The 18,423-nt window shown below is 34.9% G+C and overlaps 1 protein-coding gene across 4 annotated transcripts in view; it reads left to right on the forward strand.

The window, feature by feature from the left end:
* ZFPM2 (zinc finger protein, FOG family member 2) overlaps positions 1-18,423 on the forward strand; it is a 308,046-nt gene that overhangs the window by 74,513 nt on the left and 215,110 nt on the right. For all 4 annotated transcript variants that reach the window (XM_039387657.1, XM_039387658.1, XM_039387656.1 and 1 more), the window contains one exon: positions 7-108. In XM_039387657.1, the coding sequence (XP_039243591.1) occupies positions 7-108 (102 nt within the window). The remainder of the gene's footprint in view (positions 1-6; positions 109-18,423) is intronic.

Here is an 18,423-nt window from a genome sequence, read left to right on the forward strand (position 1 = left end):
TTTCAGGTAATGAAGAAGGCATCCAGGAGGCAGCAGAACCTGATGGCGATGCAAGGTCAGAGAAACCAGGGCAGCTTGCTGTGGAGACTGAAGATTGGGATGGGCCAGGTAGGGAAAAACAACGGAAAGCCAAGAGAAATTTCTTAAACTAGATTCCAATATTTGCTATTTTTATTATTTTAGTAGATAGTTATGCTTTGCATTGATTTTTAATGAACTGTTTCTTTTATGATTCTTTGGACTCCAGGATATTGACAGGTAAGTACTAAGGTGAATTTCTTGAGTGAAAAAATGGGTTTGGTTAAACCATTTTGTAAATTGTTCAACATAAAATGCCTTGTGTACCTACTTGATGTAAAGAAAGATGTTCTTGCTGCTTAGAATTTTGGGATCAAAATTTATCGGTAAGTTCTTACTTCCATGGTTGAATTAAGGGAGAAGCTTTTCTGCTCTGTTTTCTGATGCCGGAAGACTAGCAAGCACCTGGGTCTCTTCTCAGCCTTTGTGCCAACATTTAGCAGTGTACTGAGCTTACCAAATAGGTATGGTATCTACTGACATTGTCAAGGACTTTTTTTTACCTATTTTAGCCTGATAGAAATCATTGAGCACACCTGGTCATTAATTTCATGGAAAGAGAAATTCAGATTGCAACTTCAATTAAGTATTAGAACTTCACATAAAAACAGTACTTCAAGGTATAAGTGAAGTACTTCTACTGTATAAGTGAAGGTGGTGCAAGCATAACATTGCTAAGATATAAGATGTAATGATAACATTGCAATATTTCAAGTATCTGTTCAATATAAGAATGTAAAACCTCAGCTGTACCGTAAAAGTACCTAAGGCACAGGGGTAAGTTGTATTTTTCAATTAGGCAATTCTGCAGTTGAATTCAACACAATGTGTTTATGGGTATGGACTTGGAAATAGGCCTTAAAAATCCATTATATTAACCATAGTCTAATAGTACTGTTAGAAAACGTACATCTAAAGCCAAACATGGTCTAGCAATACGTCTTATGGAAATTTTCCCTAAAAAGAATGAACATATCAGAAAATAGTTCCAGAAACGCTCCATCAATAATTTATAATGCAATAATAATATTTCATTAGAAAAATACCTATATTTCCATCACATTTTCATCGTTGCTTGATTTTACAAATTAATGTATGCTCTTCAGGAAGAGAAGAACTAAACTAATGCTAATTTTCTGAAACCAGTAGCTGAAAAATACAATGCAAACAAAAAAGAAGACATAGTATATCTAATTAAATATTTTTAATGATAATACACAAAGAAGTTGATATTCTGTATAAAGCACTATGGTGCTATATGAAAACAAGATTTACTATTATAATACACTACCGTACATTTAAAATAATGCAAAATATGTATTTGGATGCAGCAGAATGGCCTTTTCCAGCTTCATAGTAGATTTAAAGGCTATCAGTATTCTCCATATGACTTGTTTTTAATTTCGTTATAAATAAACTCTATCTGAAATTTGTAATTTGTTGTTGCATTTTTGGTTTTAGTGTATTTAAACATAGTTGAATATGCTTTTTATGGGCTGTCACTGCTTTTTATATGAACTACCTTATACAGAAGTTTCTGAGTTCTTTTATGACACTACGGAGTAAAACGAGATTTTTTTTATTTTATTGGGAAAAAAACCAGTTTAACAGTAGGATGTGTGTACATCTTGTAATATTTATTGATAGCTTTGACATGTGATAAGATGAAAATCAAAGCTGAATGTGGAAAAATTCCTTTTGACTTTTGAAACCTGGTGACCAAAACCAATCATTCTCTACAAGGGTATTTAAACATGTGAGAAAAGGAATGGATACATACCACATCCCATACTCTCCATCATACATGAAATTTAGTTGGTTATTTATTCATATGGAAAAAGAAGTGATCAACAGAAGATCATTTTCAACCATGCAGTACAAAGATGACGTCTTTCAGTTCTTTGAAAAGAAAAAAAGCAAAGCATGAAATATTTTGCTTATTTTGGAACATATTTTAGCACAACACAAAAAGAACCATTGAAAATTTTGCTTCAGCAAATTTTTCAACTGGCAGTAGAGACTTTACCTCAAAGAGCAGATGATGATACATTCTTTGTTATCTGAGCTGTCTCTGGTCTCCTTACCATCTCCACTGACTGTGTTCTGCATGATACAAGTTGCTGTCAACTGATAATGTGAACTGTGACAACTCAAGAATTTATATAAATAGTAGAGCTGTTTTGTTATTTTAATATTTTGTGTCTTTTTTTAGTGCTAAGGGAACATATTGTGATTTTCAGAGCCACTGCTTGCCAGGAACTGAAGTTCTGTGGGTTATCCATTAGCAATAACTTACATGCGGATGAGTCAAAGTTAAGCTTCTGGCATTAATTAGTTTTATTTTGTTTGAAAATTTGCATTGTTAAGTGGTTCACATGCATTCCCAAGTCTTTGTAATTAGAATGTTTTTATGAAGAAAAATCTAAAGTTAAGAGTTTCTACTGAAGCAATCTTTCAGATCACAGAGTTTTATGACCTTCACTGACCATCAAGGAATTGCAGAGATAATGCCTACTCTGTGTAGTCACTTTGAGTGTTACCTGAATGTTTTTCAACTATCCTCAGTTTTCATTGTTCTTGTCCTCAATTTTTAAAAAGTCTTTTCATTGAAAAGACTACTCTGAAATAACGGAAACTGAGATCAATAGGCTGTATACTAACACACACTGATCCTTTTTCCAAAATAGCTGACAGCAGAAGTCTAAGGAACAGTAAGAGCAAAGCAAGACTGAACTTAAGTATGTTTTATGGAAAAAGACTTAGTTTTTAAACATGGAAGCAGAGATAATTTTACAGCCTTATATATGCTGTTTGCCTTGATACATGGAAATCTATAGCTCTATAGCCTTTGTATTATTACTGAGATATCAACGCGAGTGAGGCTGGTGGTCAGTGCTTTAACACATAACGAAGAGAGAGTGAATCTCCTATATGTCTTCTATACAGATCATCCATCACATTAGAGAATAGGATCATTCTGTTTTTTACTGGATATATGTTCCATGCTTTCATATCAGAACATTCATAAAATTTCTGGAAATTATGGATACTAGGCACCTCAACTAAAATATTGTCGAAGGCCATATAAGGAAATTATGTGTTATATGCCATCTTGAAAGAAAAAGAAAAATTGTTTGGAGATTTAGAAATGAATGCATGTTTATCATCTAGTAATCATGCCTGTATTGGTGGATAGAAATTCAGTCCTTCATACTTATCATCTTAAAACACAGCAAATATGAACTGTAACGAAAGGAGAAAAGGTTTGAATTAAGATTATAAATTATAACTTGAAAGTTTCTAAGAACAATTTTTAGACTTTCCAAAAGCCATAATAAAAGTGAATGTTGACTTCACCCAGAAGAGAATTTAAAAAAACCCCAACAAAACAGAAATATCCAAGTTTAAAATAAATGGGAAAACAGTGGATGTAACCAGATGCTAGAACTGTAATACCAAGTTAAAAAAGTATAAAAAAGAGGAAAACAAACTAAAAGTCCATCATTAGCTTCATTAATAACAGTAAGATGATATTTTAAAATATGGTACAAAAAATAATTCAAAAATTGTAGAAAATTGGTATTGATCTATTACAAGTCCAGACTCTTAATAGTTATAAAGTAATTTTAATATTCCTAGTCTGCTTAAAACATAGTTGTGCTGAAAAACTTATTTGACTGTTGGTGATGACTGTACTTCTGTACTATCTAATTTAAGCAGTCTGATAGTTTGAATTTAATTTTTTTTAGGGGCTAGATGATCCATTGCCCTAGTGGTCAACTACAGTTTTAAAAAAATTTTAATATTTCTCAAATAAGTTCAAAATCAGTAAAGGTTGGTCTGGATAATGACAGACCACATGACAGTGGTCCCATTGGAAATAAGGGGATAAGTGACGTAAGACCCTTTTATTAAGAGACAACCAGTAAGAATGCCAACCTGTACAGTTTAGTGGAAAAAAAAATATATCTTGTAAACCCAACATAATAATGTGAGCTAAAGTATATTTAGTTGTTTGCAATATGTTTAAAATCCTAAGAAAATGCTGAATAATGGATATGTATTGCTACTGATAAACCTGAATACCTTGACATGTTAGCTCTAGCAAAATTTAAGTTCCTGTATAATTAAATATGAAGTCATGTGCTTCATATTAATAAATGTTTTCATAGAATCCTTAAGGTTGGAAAATACCTGAAGATCATCGAGTCCAACCACTTTACTACAGAGCAGTGTGTCCAAAAAAGTCTTGAGATTCAGTGAACCAGGGTTGAGCCCAAAAGGTAGGGTTGTGGCTAACGGGTATGTTTGGGTTCTCAAATTACCTTGCTTGTCTTGTCAGCAGCCTCGTTTGATGCTGAAACAGGGTTCTGTCTCCTACAGTCACGCGATAAGAATGATGTTAAAATTTGGAACAGGTTTAGAGAAGAGCCACTAGAATGTTGAAAGGACTGGTATTATGAAGAAGTCTACATCCTTTTCCTATTTATTTTATCAAAGATATATTAATGTTATATTAAAGGACAACCTGATTATGAACTCCTTTAAATTCAGAGTGAAAATCTGATAACAGTGGACACCTCTTTCTAGCAAAATATCAGAAGGTTAAATTGATGTTGAAGCACCACAATTTGAAACACAATGGATGGATTTTAGTGCTTAAAGTCATTACTGGAGCATTTTATAAAAAGTCGTTTATCTGTCATTATTCAAATTCAGGATGAAATACTTTCCTAAAGAACATGATCCAGTTCTGTGGCAAACACTGGACTTTTAAAATGAGATAGATTCCACTAGGGCAGAGGTTAGACTGACTGACCATGATAATTCCTTTTAACTCAAATGAAATTAATAAATGAATATACTTTATATATTACATTTATAAATATTGTACCATTTGGATGCATTTATAATGAATAAATATGAACAGTCCTCATAAGCAACTCCCAATTTTTATTTCTCCATTAACTTTATATTAAAGCCATATTAAGAATGATAACTTCTCTGTACTCTTCTCAATTCTGTGCCATTATGCTGTAGTGATGAAATAAAACAATACAGTAGAAGACATCCTGTACCTATTCTGTAATATATAAGGGAAAGTTCTTTTGCTGTAGACACATGGGACACAATTTTCTAGTTCTGACTAAGCCAAAAAGCTTTTCCAGATGCACTCCACCGTCCTGTGTGCTGAATTCTTTTGACTTTCTTCCCACAGTTCCAATAACCAAAGAGTGTTTCAGCCATCACTGAATCTGTATCTGGCTTTTAAGACAGAGAAATATTGTCTGTGTTAGCAGTTGAGGAACTGAGTATAGGGCATTTACAAAGGTGGAATTAGTGCTACTCAGAGAAGTCTTGGTCCTAAGGAAGAACTGGATCTCTCTCTTCTTAATTCATGTGTGCTATACTAGATTGTCTTTATTCCTTATGTGAGCTCTTAATTTTATAGTCATACAGGAGCACAGCTTTCTTACAGAATTGTGCTGATTTTGTGAGTTGGATAGCTTGAAAGTCAGTCTCAGAAGTTCTTTTGAATTGTATCTGAATTATTCTTGGAAAGTGAGAAGATGTGATTTATCCACATGTCCAAAAATGGAAAAAAAAAAAGAAAAAAACCCAAAACAAAACCCCACAAAAACAAAGACAAAACCAACCAAAACAAACAAAAAACCCGTATGCAGCAGAAAATAAGACCCCAAACTCTCTTTGTCAGTTCATGGTAATTTTTATGTATTGTTTACATTCATCTCCACATAAAGGGAAAGTTTCCCATTTGTAAAATTCTGCCTCCAGTAAATCAACAGAACTGCTATTGGTTATAGTAAAGCAGTATGAAGTTCCAATTCATGTTTCATCACAGAAGACACATCATAACTCGTATACATGTATCAGAGAACTGTTGAAAAAAGCAACAAGGGTAGTTAAATATAGCACAGTATAGTTTCTTTAAATTACTATTACAGATTGATGTTTTTCTTAAAAATTTATCAGAAAATTTAAGCAAAATAGTAAACAGGAAACTAAAGAGCACTTTAAAATAATTATACATTGAGCTATGCTACTATTAATGTTTAATAAAATGTAGAAACAAGGTTTCATGTGAATTCTGGTGTATCGCTTTAGAGAGTTGTAGATCAGAAAGGTTCTAGTACACATTGGACATGCCAGTTTCACAGTTTTACCTTCTATAAAAGGTAGTTTGAAAAGCTTTTCTGAATAGTTTCCCTGTAATCATTCATGAGAATCACTGCAAGTATGTATTGATTTTGGGGTTTACTCTGCATTAGTAGTAATACAATGAACAGTTTGGGTTACAAAGCACAACTGTGTGGTATAGAATGAAATGGTTGGTAGACTGCTGCAAGATGGAAACAGATATTAATGATAGTCTTTTTTTTCCCCTTTTTCTTTTTTTTTCTTTCCTTTTTTTTTTTTTTTTCCCCTTTCTTTTTTTTTTAAACCGGTCCTAAGAAGGACTTGGAGATTACTGTCCTGATTTTGTTTCTTTTTTGATTGGGGAAATGTGGTAGATATAAGATCTTGGAAATGCTATTTGATGTAAATTAACAAAAATCCATGAAACATAGTTAACCATAGATATAGTCTGACAGTAAGAAGAATATTGTGAAGAAGCAGAGGAAATCATAGAACGACTGTGTGTTACTCTGACAGTGAATCGGTATTATCTCTGCTATCAGATAATGCAGTTATCATTAATTTTCACATTTGCATTTCAATCTTTGGAAGGAAATGACTCTTGCCGGATGAAGATAAGAGCTCTGTACCACTATAATGAACCATCATTTTATCCCGATGCTTTGTATCCATATGAAAATGAGGCTGGGTGGTGTGGTATGTGAGGAGGGGGTGGGGGGGGTCATAGAAACATTATAACAAAGTGTCAAAAATCACTACAGACTTTTGGAGCCCTTAATGAAACAAGAGGCAGTCTAAATAAATCTTCTGTAGTGAAGTGGGTATTGGATTTAAAGCAGAGAGCTGGGCTCCCAGGCTCCAGGGGTTGGAAAGGAACCTTGTAGAAGCAGGGGAGGATTTCTGTGGACTTGATCTGTCCATCACCAGTTTGGAACTAGGAGGCCAGGTGGACACAGAATAACAAAAGTAAGGGCCTAGGAGTCATCAAGTTAACACTGTCAGTCTAGGTCTTATTTTGACACTTGAATTCTGTTAAGGGAGGTTTAGTATATGCTAGTGCACCACTGTCTTCATGGTTTGGCCCTGTATGAGCCTGAAGGGTGAGAATGTGAGAGCAACTGGATGAATTCACATGGAAGTAGCAACCAAACCTTTACTGTCATCTTTCCCATGAAAAGTTTTGACTTTCGTAGGAAGGAAGTTGTTCCATGACCTACTGAGCGTGTGGGATAGATGAGGAGAATTTTCACCCCTGACAAAATGAAATTATGCCCATTAGCCAGAAATAGTGGTCACCAAAGCTTTAAGAGAAAAATGAGGTGTAAAACAGTTCCTCTAAAGTCATATGAACAGGCAGTAATAAATTTTGAAAAGTAAGAAATACTTCCTGTCATGATGACACTTGTTATGGTGACTTCTGTAGCATCCCTTTCATGAATTGAGGTGCAAATATGGTAGAATTCTGTAAACCTGGAGATATGTGTCGCCTCATCTGACTTGCAACTTAAAATATCAAAAAGAGTGAGTTCATCACTGAATACTGGAGCCCTTGTCAAGCATTTCAACTGTTTTGTCAGTTGAGATGCCATTTCCTTATCATTGTATCCCACAGTTAACATATACATGTGAATTTAAATTTAATTTCAAAATCAGTTGCTATAGAAATGAGCCTAGTTTAGAAGTAACATTTTCTTGTATGTACATTTCACATGTGGAGAACTTTATTTAAACAATTAGCCTTTTAAAATATTTTCAAATGCAAAACATTTTTATGCAAGTCAGAATGCTTCAAAAAAGTGAAACTATCTAGAACCTTCAAGTCTATTAGCTTTTCATTTGATGGTATTCATTTACTCTTTTTGGTCCTTTATTTACTCATCAAATGTTTATGTGACACAGTAAGGCTTTTAATTTTTATTGTGTTAGGTGTAAATTGTTCTTTGGAAACCATCTTGATCTGCAAGTGGGCAAGTTTCTAGACTAGTGTCATAGTTTAGGAGCAGTACTCTCTAATCGAATGACCCCTGTCCCTTTGCTCACTCCCTTCTCCCCTCTGACAGGCAATACAAAAGACACAGATAAAAACACTTTACTGGAAACAGCAATGAGATAAGAAAATGAACAGTCACAGCAGCCATCCTATTAACAACAGTGTAAAAAAGAGAGGATGTTTTACAAGCAAAATGCTCATTGATGCAATGTGACCTCGAGGCAAAGAACAAAATGGCTGGTGGACCCTTCATGTGCCACCTTTTCTTCCTGCCCACAAACCAGGCCCCTCCTTCTTGGAAGTGAAAATCCCTTCCTTCCACCCCCCCCTTTCCCCCCCCGTGATGATTTGGCTAGTATGGAATAACAACCTAGACACACCATTATGGCTCCAGGCTCTGCCCCCTCACAGATATTGCAAAAACTTAAGCCTGTTCTTGTCCACAACCAGGACAACTGGGTAGACTTGAAATTGATCCGGTATCTTCCTGAATTCTTTTGTACTTGGGTATGTCCAGCATGAAGCAGGAACATTGGCCTGACTTGTAAAAGGCATTGACCTCCACGTGAAAGGTGATAGACATTAGAAATGTATTCTATTCTGATTGGCATTTATGTTTCAAGCACAAAAGACTTCTTGTTCACTGAAAAAAGTTGATAGCTGGGAAAGGCATGTGCAAGGGAAGAATGATCAGATTCACTAGGTACTTCGCTTTGGACATGATACTCTATATAGTGGATATTATGTAAAGTACAAATCCCCGTAGGTCACAGTGAAGGACTCCTAGTCTGTGAAATTCTGCGGGGAATCAATGAACATCTGCATTACAATACATTGTTTCTTGTAGTTTCATGCACCGAGGGACCTGCAGAGGCTGGCAGAAAGCTTTGCACTTTTCAGCTGTCTCCATTGTAGTTTGGTCGTAAAGGCAATATAACACCCTGGTAATTGCAAAGGACTGGGAAACATTGTCTGGTTTTGGAAACAGATGGGGTGAGAATCAAAAGGGACATGTAATTGGTCCACAACTATTTTTTTCTTTGTTGTGTTTTTCCCATAAATTCAGCTAAGATTATTGCATGCAGAATACTGCATAGCAACACCAGCTTGAACAATTGAAAGACGGATGTGTTAATGTATTGGACTGTATGCACAACGTGGTGTTATTTAATGTGCAAAGCTGTAGTCCCGTAGTTGGATACAAACACCTAATGAGAGATGCCAGTGACTTTATTTCTTAAATTGACAGGTTTCAGTTGGTTTGAGTGATGAATCCTGTGTTCAGCATATCATTAAAGAAAATATTTTGATTTTCAAAGTACATTTGCATCCTAACCCTTCAAAAATGTTTTATTTACTCTCTCTTAAAACATCATAACATAAAAAAAACAACAAAAAAATTGTCACCAAGAAACATTCATTGTATCTCCATTCAAAATAACTAACTTTTGCTAAGAGTAAAATTAATGTGACACATGATACTAGTATTTACACAATTCAGAAGGGTTCAGAGTCAGAAAAAGAAACAGGACATTGTGGTCATGGAGCTGCAATTGAGTCCTAAGGGCAAAAGTCCTCTCTCACTTCTGACCTTGACTTTCTCAGTGTCTGTGTTTAGCTCAGTGAGACCAGTTTAGCACACATTTGGGTTTAGGTTTAATGGCCACATTTCATTTTTCAGGGTGCTTTACCATTGCATGCTTGAAAGTAGAATATGGATAGAATAGGGTTCTTATATTTTCTCCTTGATTTAGGCTTCAGACAAAGGTATGTGTAAATGATCTTTGTAAAGTGTAATAATGGTCATCACAAAAATGCTACAATAAACTCTTTCATGCAATCGCTCAGCACGTATTCACCAACATGGCAAAAGTAAGCATGGTTGTCTTAATAGTGTCAGACCTCATTTTTATCTCATTACAAAATGTGTAGTTCTTTAAACATGTTCTAGTGGAGTCTGTGAGAAACCCCAAAACCAAATATTCAGAATTATAGACCAGAGTTAAAACTAGTAAGATATTTGGATAGGCAGAAGTAATAATGATTAAAGCCTTTGTTTGGAAAGCAGTAATTGTACAATTACCACTCTTCTCAGTTTTTCCTGCAGTCAGTTGATTACCTTAGACCTTCTAAAATAACTGTATAGAGGACATTTGGTTCCCATCTCCTCTTCCCCCAATAATGTGCACTTTAATAATCAGATTTGATTCCAAAAACTATTTTTAATCTATAGCATATTAAATCATATTCATGGGGAAGATGCTTGCATATGCCTGTTTTGCCAATGTGGGCAGCCAGTCCAGTGTATACGTTGCATCTTTTATGATACATTACAGAAAAAAATGAATCGAATTGTCCCATCACAACCTTACTCTTTCTCTTTGCTTCCCTTTGTCTTCCTCAGGACTGTTAGGCAATATATTCAAGCTGGAAACCTTGACAAGCCATATTTGACTTCACAATATTTTTGTGGGTTAAAGATAGAAAAACTTTACAGTACTTTACAGAATTTTGTCTTAAGTGACTATTGCAGGATTACACATGGGCTTATTTTTTGTTATAAAACAATATTGTCTGATATATTTCAAAGATTGGGGGTAAAGCTGTAAAAATCATTTTACTTGGAGAAAATACTTTGTTCAGGTCTGTGTTGGTCTGATTTCATGGCAATATAGTTGTGTTGATTTTCAAGATGTTTCGTCAGCATAAAACCACAACGATGGATTATTATGGATAATTTAGAGAGGTAATACAATGCATATACTAGGGACATAGTGTTCCAGAGCATTGTGTGTATTCATTTTGGGCTGGGTGGTTCTTAAAAGAGACTGAATTTCAAATTACATCATCGTATGAAAAAAGCCCTTCATTAAGTTATCTGAAGTTTGATACTTACAGTGTAGTGCCAAAACTACTAATCAGTTCATAAATCTTTGGCTTGCATATATAAATAAATACAGCTTCTCATAAAACAAATTCAAGTATCTGGACAGCATTCATGATAAGCAACCACTGAGATTTTTCTTAAGACTACTATAGTCCAATTTTAAAGGTTTCTGTAACGCAACATTGTAAATGCTTTGTATTGTTTGTTACCATCTGATAAACTGTGTAAAATTTTAAACTTAATTTCCTTAATACTTCTAATATTTTGATTTCTACTTTATCATTTTTATTGACTTTTTCTCAGAAAAAAACCCAAACCAAACCAAAACTTTTTTTCCGCTCAATTACAGAACTGCTTAGCATTTGATATTGACTGTTTTTCTAAGTTACGTATTGGATATCGACTTTTCACGGAAATTTTCTTTAAGAGGTGCTCTCTAAATATGTGACTATTTCTAGCAGCCAAAAAGGGAAAAAACCTACAACAAAACAACATATATTTTGGTGTGTTGCATTCCGATAAGAGCTATCATTTAGTTTAATTACTATATCTGTAACACTTTAGCCATCAAATTTTCAGCATCTTCCAAGGAAATTATTTTCTGTCATCTATCTGTTTTGATAGTTACAACTTATTCAGTTTTTTTTTGGTATTGTCACACTACAATGCATGAATCGTGTGAAATCAAAGAATGGTGTGATAAGGTAGTTGACAGGGATGTAGGACTTAAATGTGTGTGAGAGGACATCTTCAGGGGACACTGAAGAAGTGTCCTTGTGTACTGCTATGGTCCCTTTAAATATTTGCTGCAAAGCAATGGGCAGTCAGGAGCGTTGGAGTCTCTTCTAAATGATGCTTGAAGTAAGCTGCAGGTTTCTTTTATACTTTTCTGTAGGAATGCGTCTGATTACAGGAAAGTCAATCTCCTTGGAATCTGCCTCTTGTCAATATATTCTGCAGTGTCATATGCATATTGACAAGCATGATGTAATAGATTAGTTGCTCAACTGATTCATTTGTCTCACATTGTTCAGTGTTCTACATACTGGGAAGCTCAGTCAAGAAATGAAATACACTAATAGTACAAAAAAACTGTGATCCTCCCTGCTAAAGAACCTCTTGCCATCTGCTTGCTTTTTTTTCCCCTCATAAAAGAGACAAAAAATGGCTTGAATTTGTTAGAAAGCACATCGTATTAGTTTCACCGTTTCTCAACTTCTGGGATCATTGCCCTGTAAAAATGCTATGTGTGTTTCCCAAAGCTTGGACATATCATGATGCTTATCTAAAGAGAAAAATGATATATTTTTTAAAGAAAAATGCTGACCTAGTTAGTGAGGCTGAAACCCTTCATTAATTAGAAGTCATAATTGCAATTACATGGTAAAATTAATTTATCACAAAAATAATCCTATCAGTTTTCCTTTTTGGAAAAATGGAACCAAATGATTTTAGCAGCCCATATTGCTTAAGGGTGATATTACAGTGATATTGGGTTAGAGTGAATAAAGTAATCAAGTTCTATTTTCAAGATCTGAAATTGTGAGACTGTGTCATAGATAGTTTATATATTATACGAGATTCACTTGAGTTGTAATTTTGTAATTACATGTAATATATAAAGCTCATATGCACAGATAAATCCATAAAAGGAAAATAGTGCGCTGAAATTTAAAGAGTGAATTGAAGATAACACAGGACATAATATATAGAAAAATTCGTGTAATATGGCAAGTATGCTACTGAGAATGCCTTTTCTACTCTCAGGCTATTTAGACTACCTTGATATTCAAATCTTAATGTACATTAAATGGAATTTAAGGAGGTCCACCTTGCTGGACCTCAGGCAGACTTAGCAAGTAGTGATCCTTGGGGATACCACTTTATGTATATATTTGCAAAGATGTTATAGCCATGAAATACAGTCCTTTGATGACATCATAACTGTGAAATATGACTTTATTTTGCTCACCAGCAGTCAGACCTTTGCTTTATCTATATTAAGCAGTCTGTATGCATAAATAAAGAATACCAAATACTGAAGCTGACTGCTGTAACCTAACATGGCCATCTTCAGTTGTACTCATCACTCTCTGTGATGCCCTATGGATGTCAGGGGACTATTTGTAGAGTAACTTGCTGTCAAATGTCACTAAGTTTAACACAGTCTTCTCTCCAGAAATGTGGTAATAAGTGTTGTGGTACTGTTAGCTATGTGTCCAAATTCAGCAATTATTTATGCTTATTTAAATTTTAACAGTGGGCAGAAATTTATTATTTTATGTCAAGCTAGTCAAACTTGATCTTTAAGGATCTCAAAATGCATCATTAATATTTCTTGTCCTGTTGAAGTAAATAGAAAAGTACACATTGATGTCAATGGAGTTAATACTTCGTCTGTTAATGGCTAGTTAATGTATGAATTTACACAATACTCACAATACTCACAAATGTACTTACTTTTTAGGAGAAAGACTATTAACCACAGTCACCAGGAGAGTGTTCATCTGCCTGCACTTTGTTATTAATGAGAGATAAGAACAAGTACACTTTTAAGTATTTGAAAATATCTTATGTCTCCAAGAAAAACACTTAATAGAACAGTGCAAGAAATCCATGCATAAATCTATCTGTCCAGACTAACCTGGCAATTGAAGATAGAAGCAGTAAGTCTTATTTTATTTTTTTTTTCTCTCCAGGTAGTAAAGAAAAAAAATAATCTACTTTTAGAAGAATTCTTTTGGTCCTCTAGGCTACCATCTTGCAAAGTATTTATAAACTTTTAATTTAATGCGTGTGAGCATGCCACTAAACAAAGAACTACCTGCATGCATCAAGTTAAGCACATATGTATTTGTAGGACTGTGGCCTTAGGTCAGAAGCTCTTCCAAAAAGGAGCTGCCTTTATCACTGAGTACTTTCTACATGCTCAGCAAACTGCTAGCTTGCATAAATTAAAAGGGATGCAAATCAAAGCAATGCTAAAGGCTCCTTTTCACTCCTCTGGAAATGTAAAAGGGCCTTAAAGGTGGACTAAATCACTTCAGCAAGACCCAGAATTCTGAATACAATTAATAAGGACTTCAAATTGTAGCTTCTTCAGTTTTTGTTAATTACAGAACATTGGTTCATGGATTTGCTTGATTGTCTAACTTCCTATTTTGAAACATTTTTAATTAAAATGCTTATCTTAATATAGGATCTTTTGACTCATAGGTGCCTCTTAAAATGATTTTTTTTCTTTTGAGAAATAGGAGCTAAATCTTGAGGCTGCTGTTCATTTCACAGCCACTTCGTTGTCAGTGATGGGATATAACATATGTTAATTTTTCTAACTGATAATTCACTTGGATTCTGCAATCCTTTCTTTTTTTTTTTTAATTTTAAAATCCCCATTATATTTTATGGCTCTGATTACATATGTGGATACAGTCTTGTGGTGGCATAACACTCAAGAATCTTGATCTTGTTTTATTTTCTAGTGGTATGATTTACTATAACTATAGTAATATACCCCTATAAATAATTGAGAGAAGAGGATGCTTAAATGTTGCTCAGGGATAGAAAAGGATTGTGATGCATAATGTCCAAAATGTTCCTAAGGACAAATCTTTTCTTAAGGGAACTAGTTAATATTTTCTTTCTTTTTTACAGTTTTTTTTTTAATAAAAAGTGGCATAAATTTGACTAAAGGACTATCCTGAAATACTCTCTGTGAGGCATCAGTGGCTCTTAGTTTCTCCTTCTGAAGATCAGTTGAATCTACTGTCTATTTTTTAATTATTAGCAAATTCCAATGAATATTTTAGAATTTTGTCTGTTGCTCGATGATTTTCTCCAGCATCAACTGATAAACTAAATCTTATCTTGGCAGTTAAGAGGAAAAAAAGAAAATATATCCTTTTAAAGCTCTTATTTTCTCAATATGATTTTCTTAAATGTGGAGCATCCTATTTGTATTTTTCATCAACTTTTTCCTTCAATTTTTCTTTTATACAGACGCTTCCTACTCTTCACCTTTTGCCTTCCTTATGCAATATTTGTAGTAATGAAACCAGTCCATATATACTCATTTTTATTTACTTTATAAGCGTGTATTGTGAGAAAGAGGGCATGAGATTATCTATCTGAATAAATTTGCTTCATATGTTGCCTAAGCTTCATATGTACCTAAGCTTATATGTGCTTTACTGTTGTTATAGTGGCCTAGTGGTAGTTCCCTGTTGTATTTGTCATCTCCACCTCCCTGCCTGCACTTGTGTTCCCCTTCCTTCATCCCCACAGATGGTCACAGCACAGTAGCTGTCGAGGTGACAGTCCAGCAGTGCTTAGCGGAGCAGAAGTCTTTACACTTCGGTTGCTGAAAAACAATTCACAAAAAACGTGCAGCAAAAAGGCAGTTTCCCCAATGTACTCGTACACGTGCTGAAGAAATGTCATTTTCCTTGTCAGGTTTTTTCCTCAATAAATAAGAAAGCATTTTGTTGTTTCTTTTCCCTTTTGATCATTCATAATTTCTGATCATATCCTTTTATATTCTTGGTATGATTTTGTTCATGCTCTTCATTTTCACTCTGCTCTCCATTCTCTTTCTGTTATTTATTTCCTTTGATTCTCTTAAAGTCCCTTTTCCATGTGGTGTGTGTCTTTCATGCATTATAATTATAAAATATTTCTGTTTTCTCTTCAAGCACTCCAGATTTATTTACCTGGCTGTCTAAGTTTGGATACAGTGTTTCCTGCATCATTTGTCAAGGAGAGTATAGAGAGAAAGAAGCACACTATTACTGCTCTTAACTTTGGTGTATTTTCAAGGAGTATCTGCTGGTGTTCATTTGATTATTTTTTTCCTCAGCTATGTATATAGCACACGCATAGGTATCATCAATTCAACGAAAACACCACAGAGAAAATGAATTTTATGAAATTGGGAGGAAGTTTGCAGCAAACAGTGGATTATATTGGTGTTATATAGCTATCTCATCAAAAGGTAGCAAATGCACAAGACCTTTTGCGCTTTTCAATTTGAAAGAAAATGATTTCATTAGAAAAAAAAGAACCATCACTCTGGATGTTGGAGAATGCCAGAGCCTGATGAAACCAGCTGAAGAGACAAACTGAGTGTACGGATGCAGATTAGCCTTCAGAAGATGAGGGTGTAAAAGGGATTTAATGGTAGGATGGATTATAGAAATCCTTGTAACAATGTTAAATAATTATAGTTCCAGCCGAGATCAAAGCAGTGCTGATTGAACCCCCTCAAGCTGTTAACACGGAGTATCTTGAAGAAAAAAAAAAAAAAAGGAAAAAAACCCTCTGAGATTGGTCAGCCTGCGCTGACAGTGTCCTCTGATCTGAGGAAGTTCTGGCTGTATTGAAGGTACAATTTATGGGGGAGGGAAAAATAGAGAGAAGGATTTATCAGTCTGAGTAGCCTATTTAGGTGGGGGGATTGGGTTTTTTTAAGGGAGGAGGAAGGGGTTATTACAATCAATGTTACTGGAGTTCACACACTTACTGAATTTGCAGTAAACTTGTACTCGGTTGGCTTCTTTCCATATTGGAAAAAGGATTAAATTTCTTTAGCAGAATTCTGGTCTGTAAGAAAAATTATTAAACTCTTTTTTTTATCTCCCCCCAACACCTCCCCCCTTTTAGACTATGGTTCCTATTTACATACCTGCCCAGCAACAACTATTAGTAGTGATAACTGGAAGAACGCCTTTGTAGTAGTGATCTTTAGCTGCAGGCAGGGAGTACAGTTGCTATGCCCATTCAGTAGCATTAAACATTTATTCTCATTGCCTTGCCTTCCTGGCATTCATGCCTGGAGGATTATGCTTATGCCTCTATTAATAAAAAAGAGAAGTCAAAGTTAAATACTTATGGTTTGGTGGCATAGTAATGTGGCATAGCCAAAGCTTTTCCTTTTATACAGGTGTCTGCAAAGTGCATCACATCTAGTTTGTTGCAAAAGAAATTGTATAACTTTAATGATGTTGAGGTGTGTCTGGCTTGTTCAGTTCTGAGTGGAAAGCTATAGGGTACAACAACTGAGTAGTTAAAAACAAGGGTGGAAATGACACCTTATGGACTGGGATTGAACTATAGAATCATAAAATAGTTTGAGTTGGAAGGGACTTTAAAGATCGTCTAGTTCCAACCTTCCTCCTCATGTTCCACTAGATCAGGTTGCTCAAAGCTGCATCCAGCCTGGCCTTGAACACTTCCAGGGATGGGGCATCCACCAGTAGGTCTGTCTGAAGGAATGATTTCATTTGCTCCCTGGCTTTGTGATGGGACTGGAACTGAGTGAGAACAACTATCACTGCAGTGTAAAGTGTAAACAGCTGTTTGACATCTCCTCTCTGGCATAGCCACATAGGGAAAAAGGTGGTTCAATAAGGCATCATCAGCTGTATGGCAGGAAGACTTTGCCATCATGTAGATTTTTGCCAATGAGTGGCCTGCAACTGATCTTAGACTTGCAGATTTAGAAAGGTTAAATGATATTTTTTAAGAAAAAGGACCGAAAAATTTTAGGTTCCTGGAAATGCCTAGTTCTGCGAATACATACATATGGCTGTATTTTTGTACGAATATGAGTGCTTTGTTTCCTGAGTACTCCCAGTCTACTAAATGGTTATCAGAGAGTATATTAATGAACTGTTCTATATTTTAGAGAACAATGATGCATGTCGAAACCCCAAACCTCTTCTCAAATCCCTGTGTAACAAGCTGTAGTAATAATTTCCAAATGGTTTAGTAAAATCTTGTATCAAATACTTTTACTCTTAAACCTCAAAGATAGCTTTAGTTTTGGTTTATGAGCAGTTGTATGTGACCTGTCTATGGACTTCTGTTAACCTGTTAACTTAGGTAAGCTGCTTCTTACATGTTAAAATTCTGAGTAGTCCTTTATGTTGAGGGAGCCTTAAACAAATCTGTGTACCTCAGGTCAGGGATTAAGACTTTTTAATGGTACCATCCCCAAGGAATTTTATGGCCATTTTCTTTAAAAGTATGACAGTGTTTGCAAGCATCTTGAAATATCCGTAGATGTCCAAGTTAGAGTTACAGGTTCTGTGTCTATTGTCCTAGCCAAGTCCTATGGAAAACATGGGAGACTGTCCTCTGATGATCCTCTGGAGCACTGTCTCACAATATGGGGTTTAATTGTGTAGAAAATATTGTGACTAACCTGAGCTTTCCTGTTGAAGGTGTGATCTAAGATGAGATAGAAATAATTTTGCAGTAATTACTGAGAGATCTTGGCTAAGATCTGCAAAGTTGTTTAGGTATCTAACTC

Source organism: Pipra filicauda, unplaced genomic scaffold (genome assembly GCF_003945595.2).
Source record: "Pipra filicauda isolate LSUMZ 115617 unplaced genomic scaffold, ASM394559v2 scaffold57_size4234018_pilon, whole genome shotgun sequence".
Lineage (NCBI taxonomy): Eukaryota > Metazoa > Chordata > Aves > Passeriformes > Pipridae > Pipra > Pipra filicauda.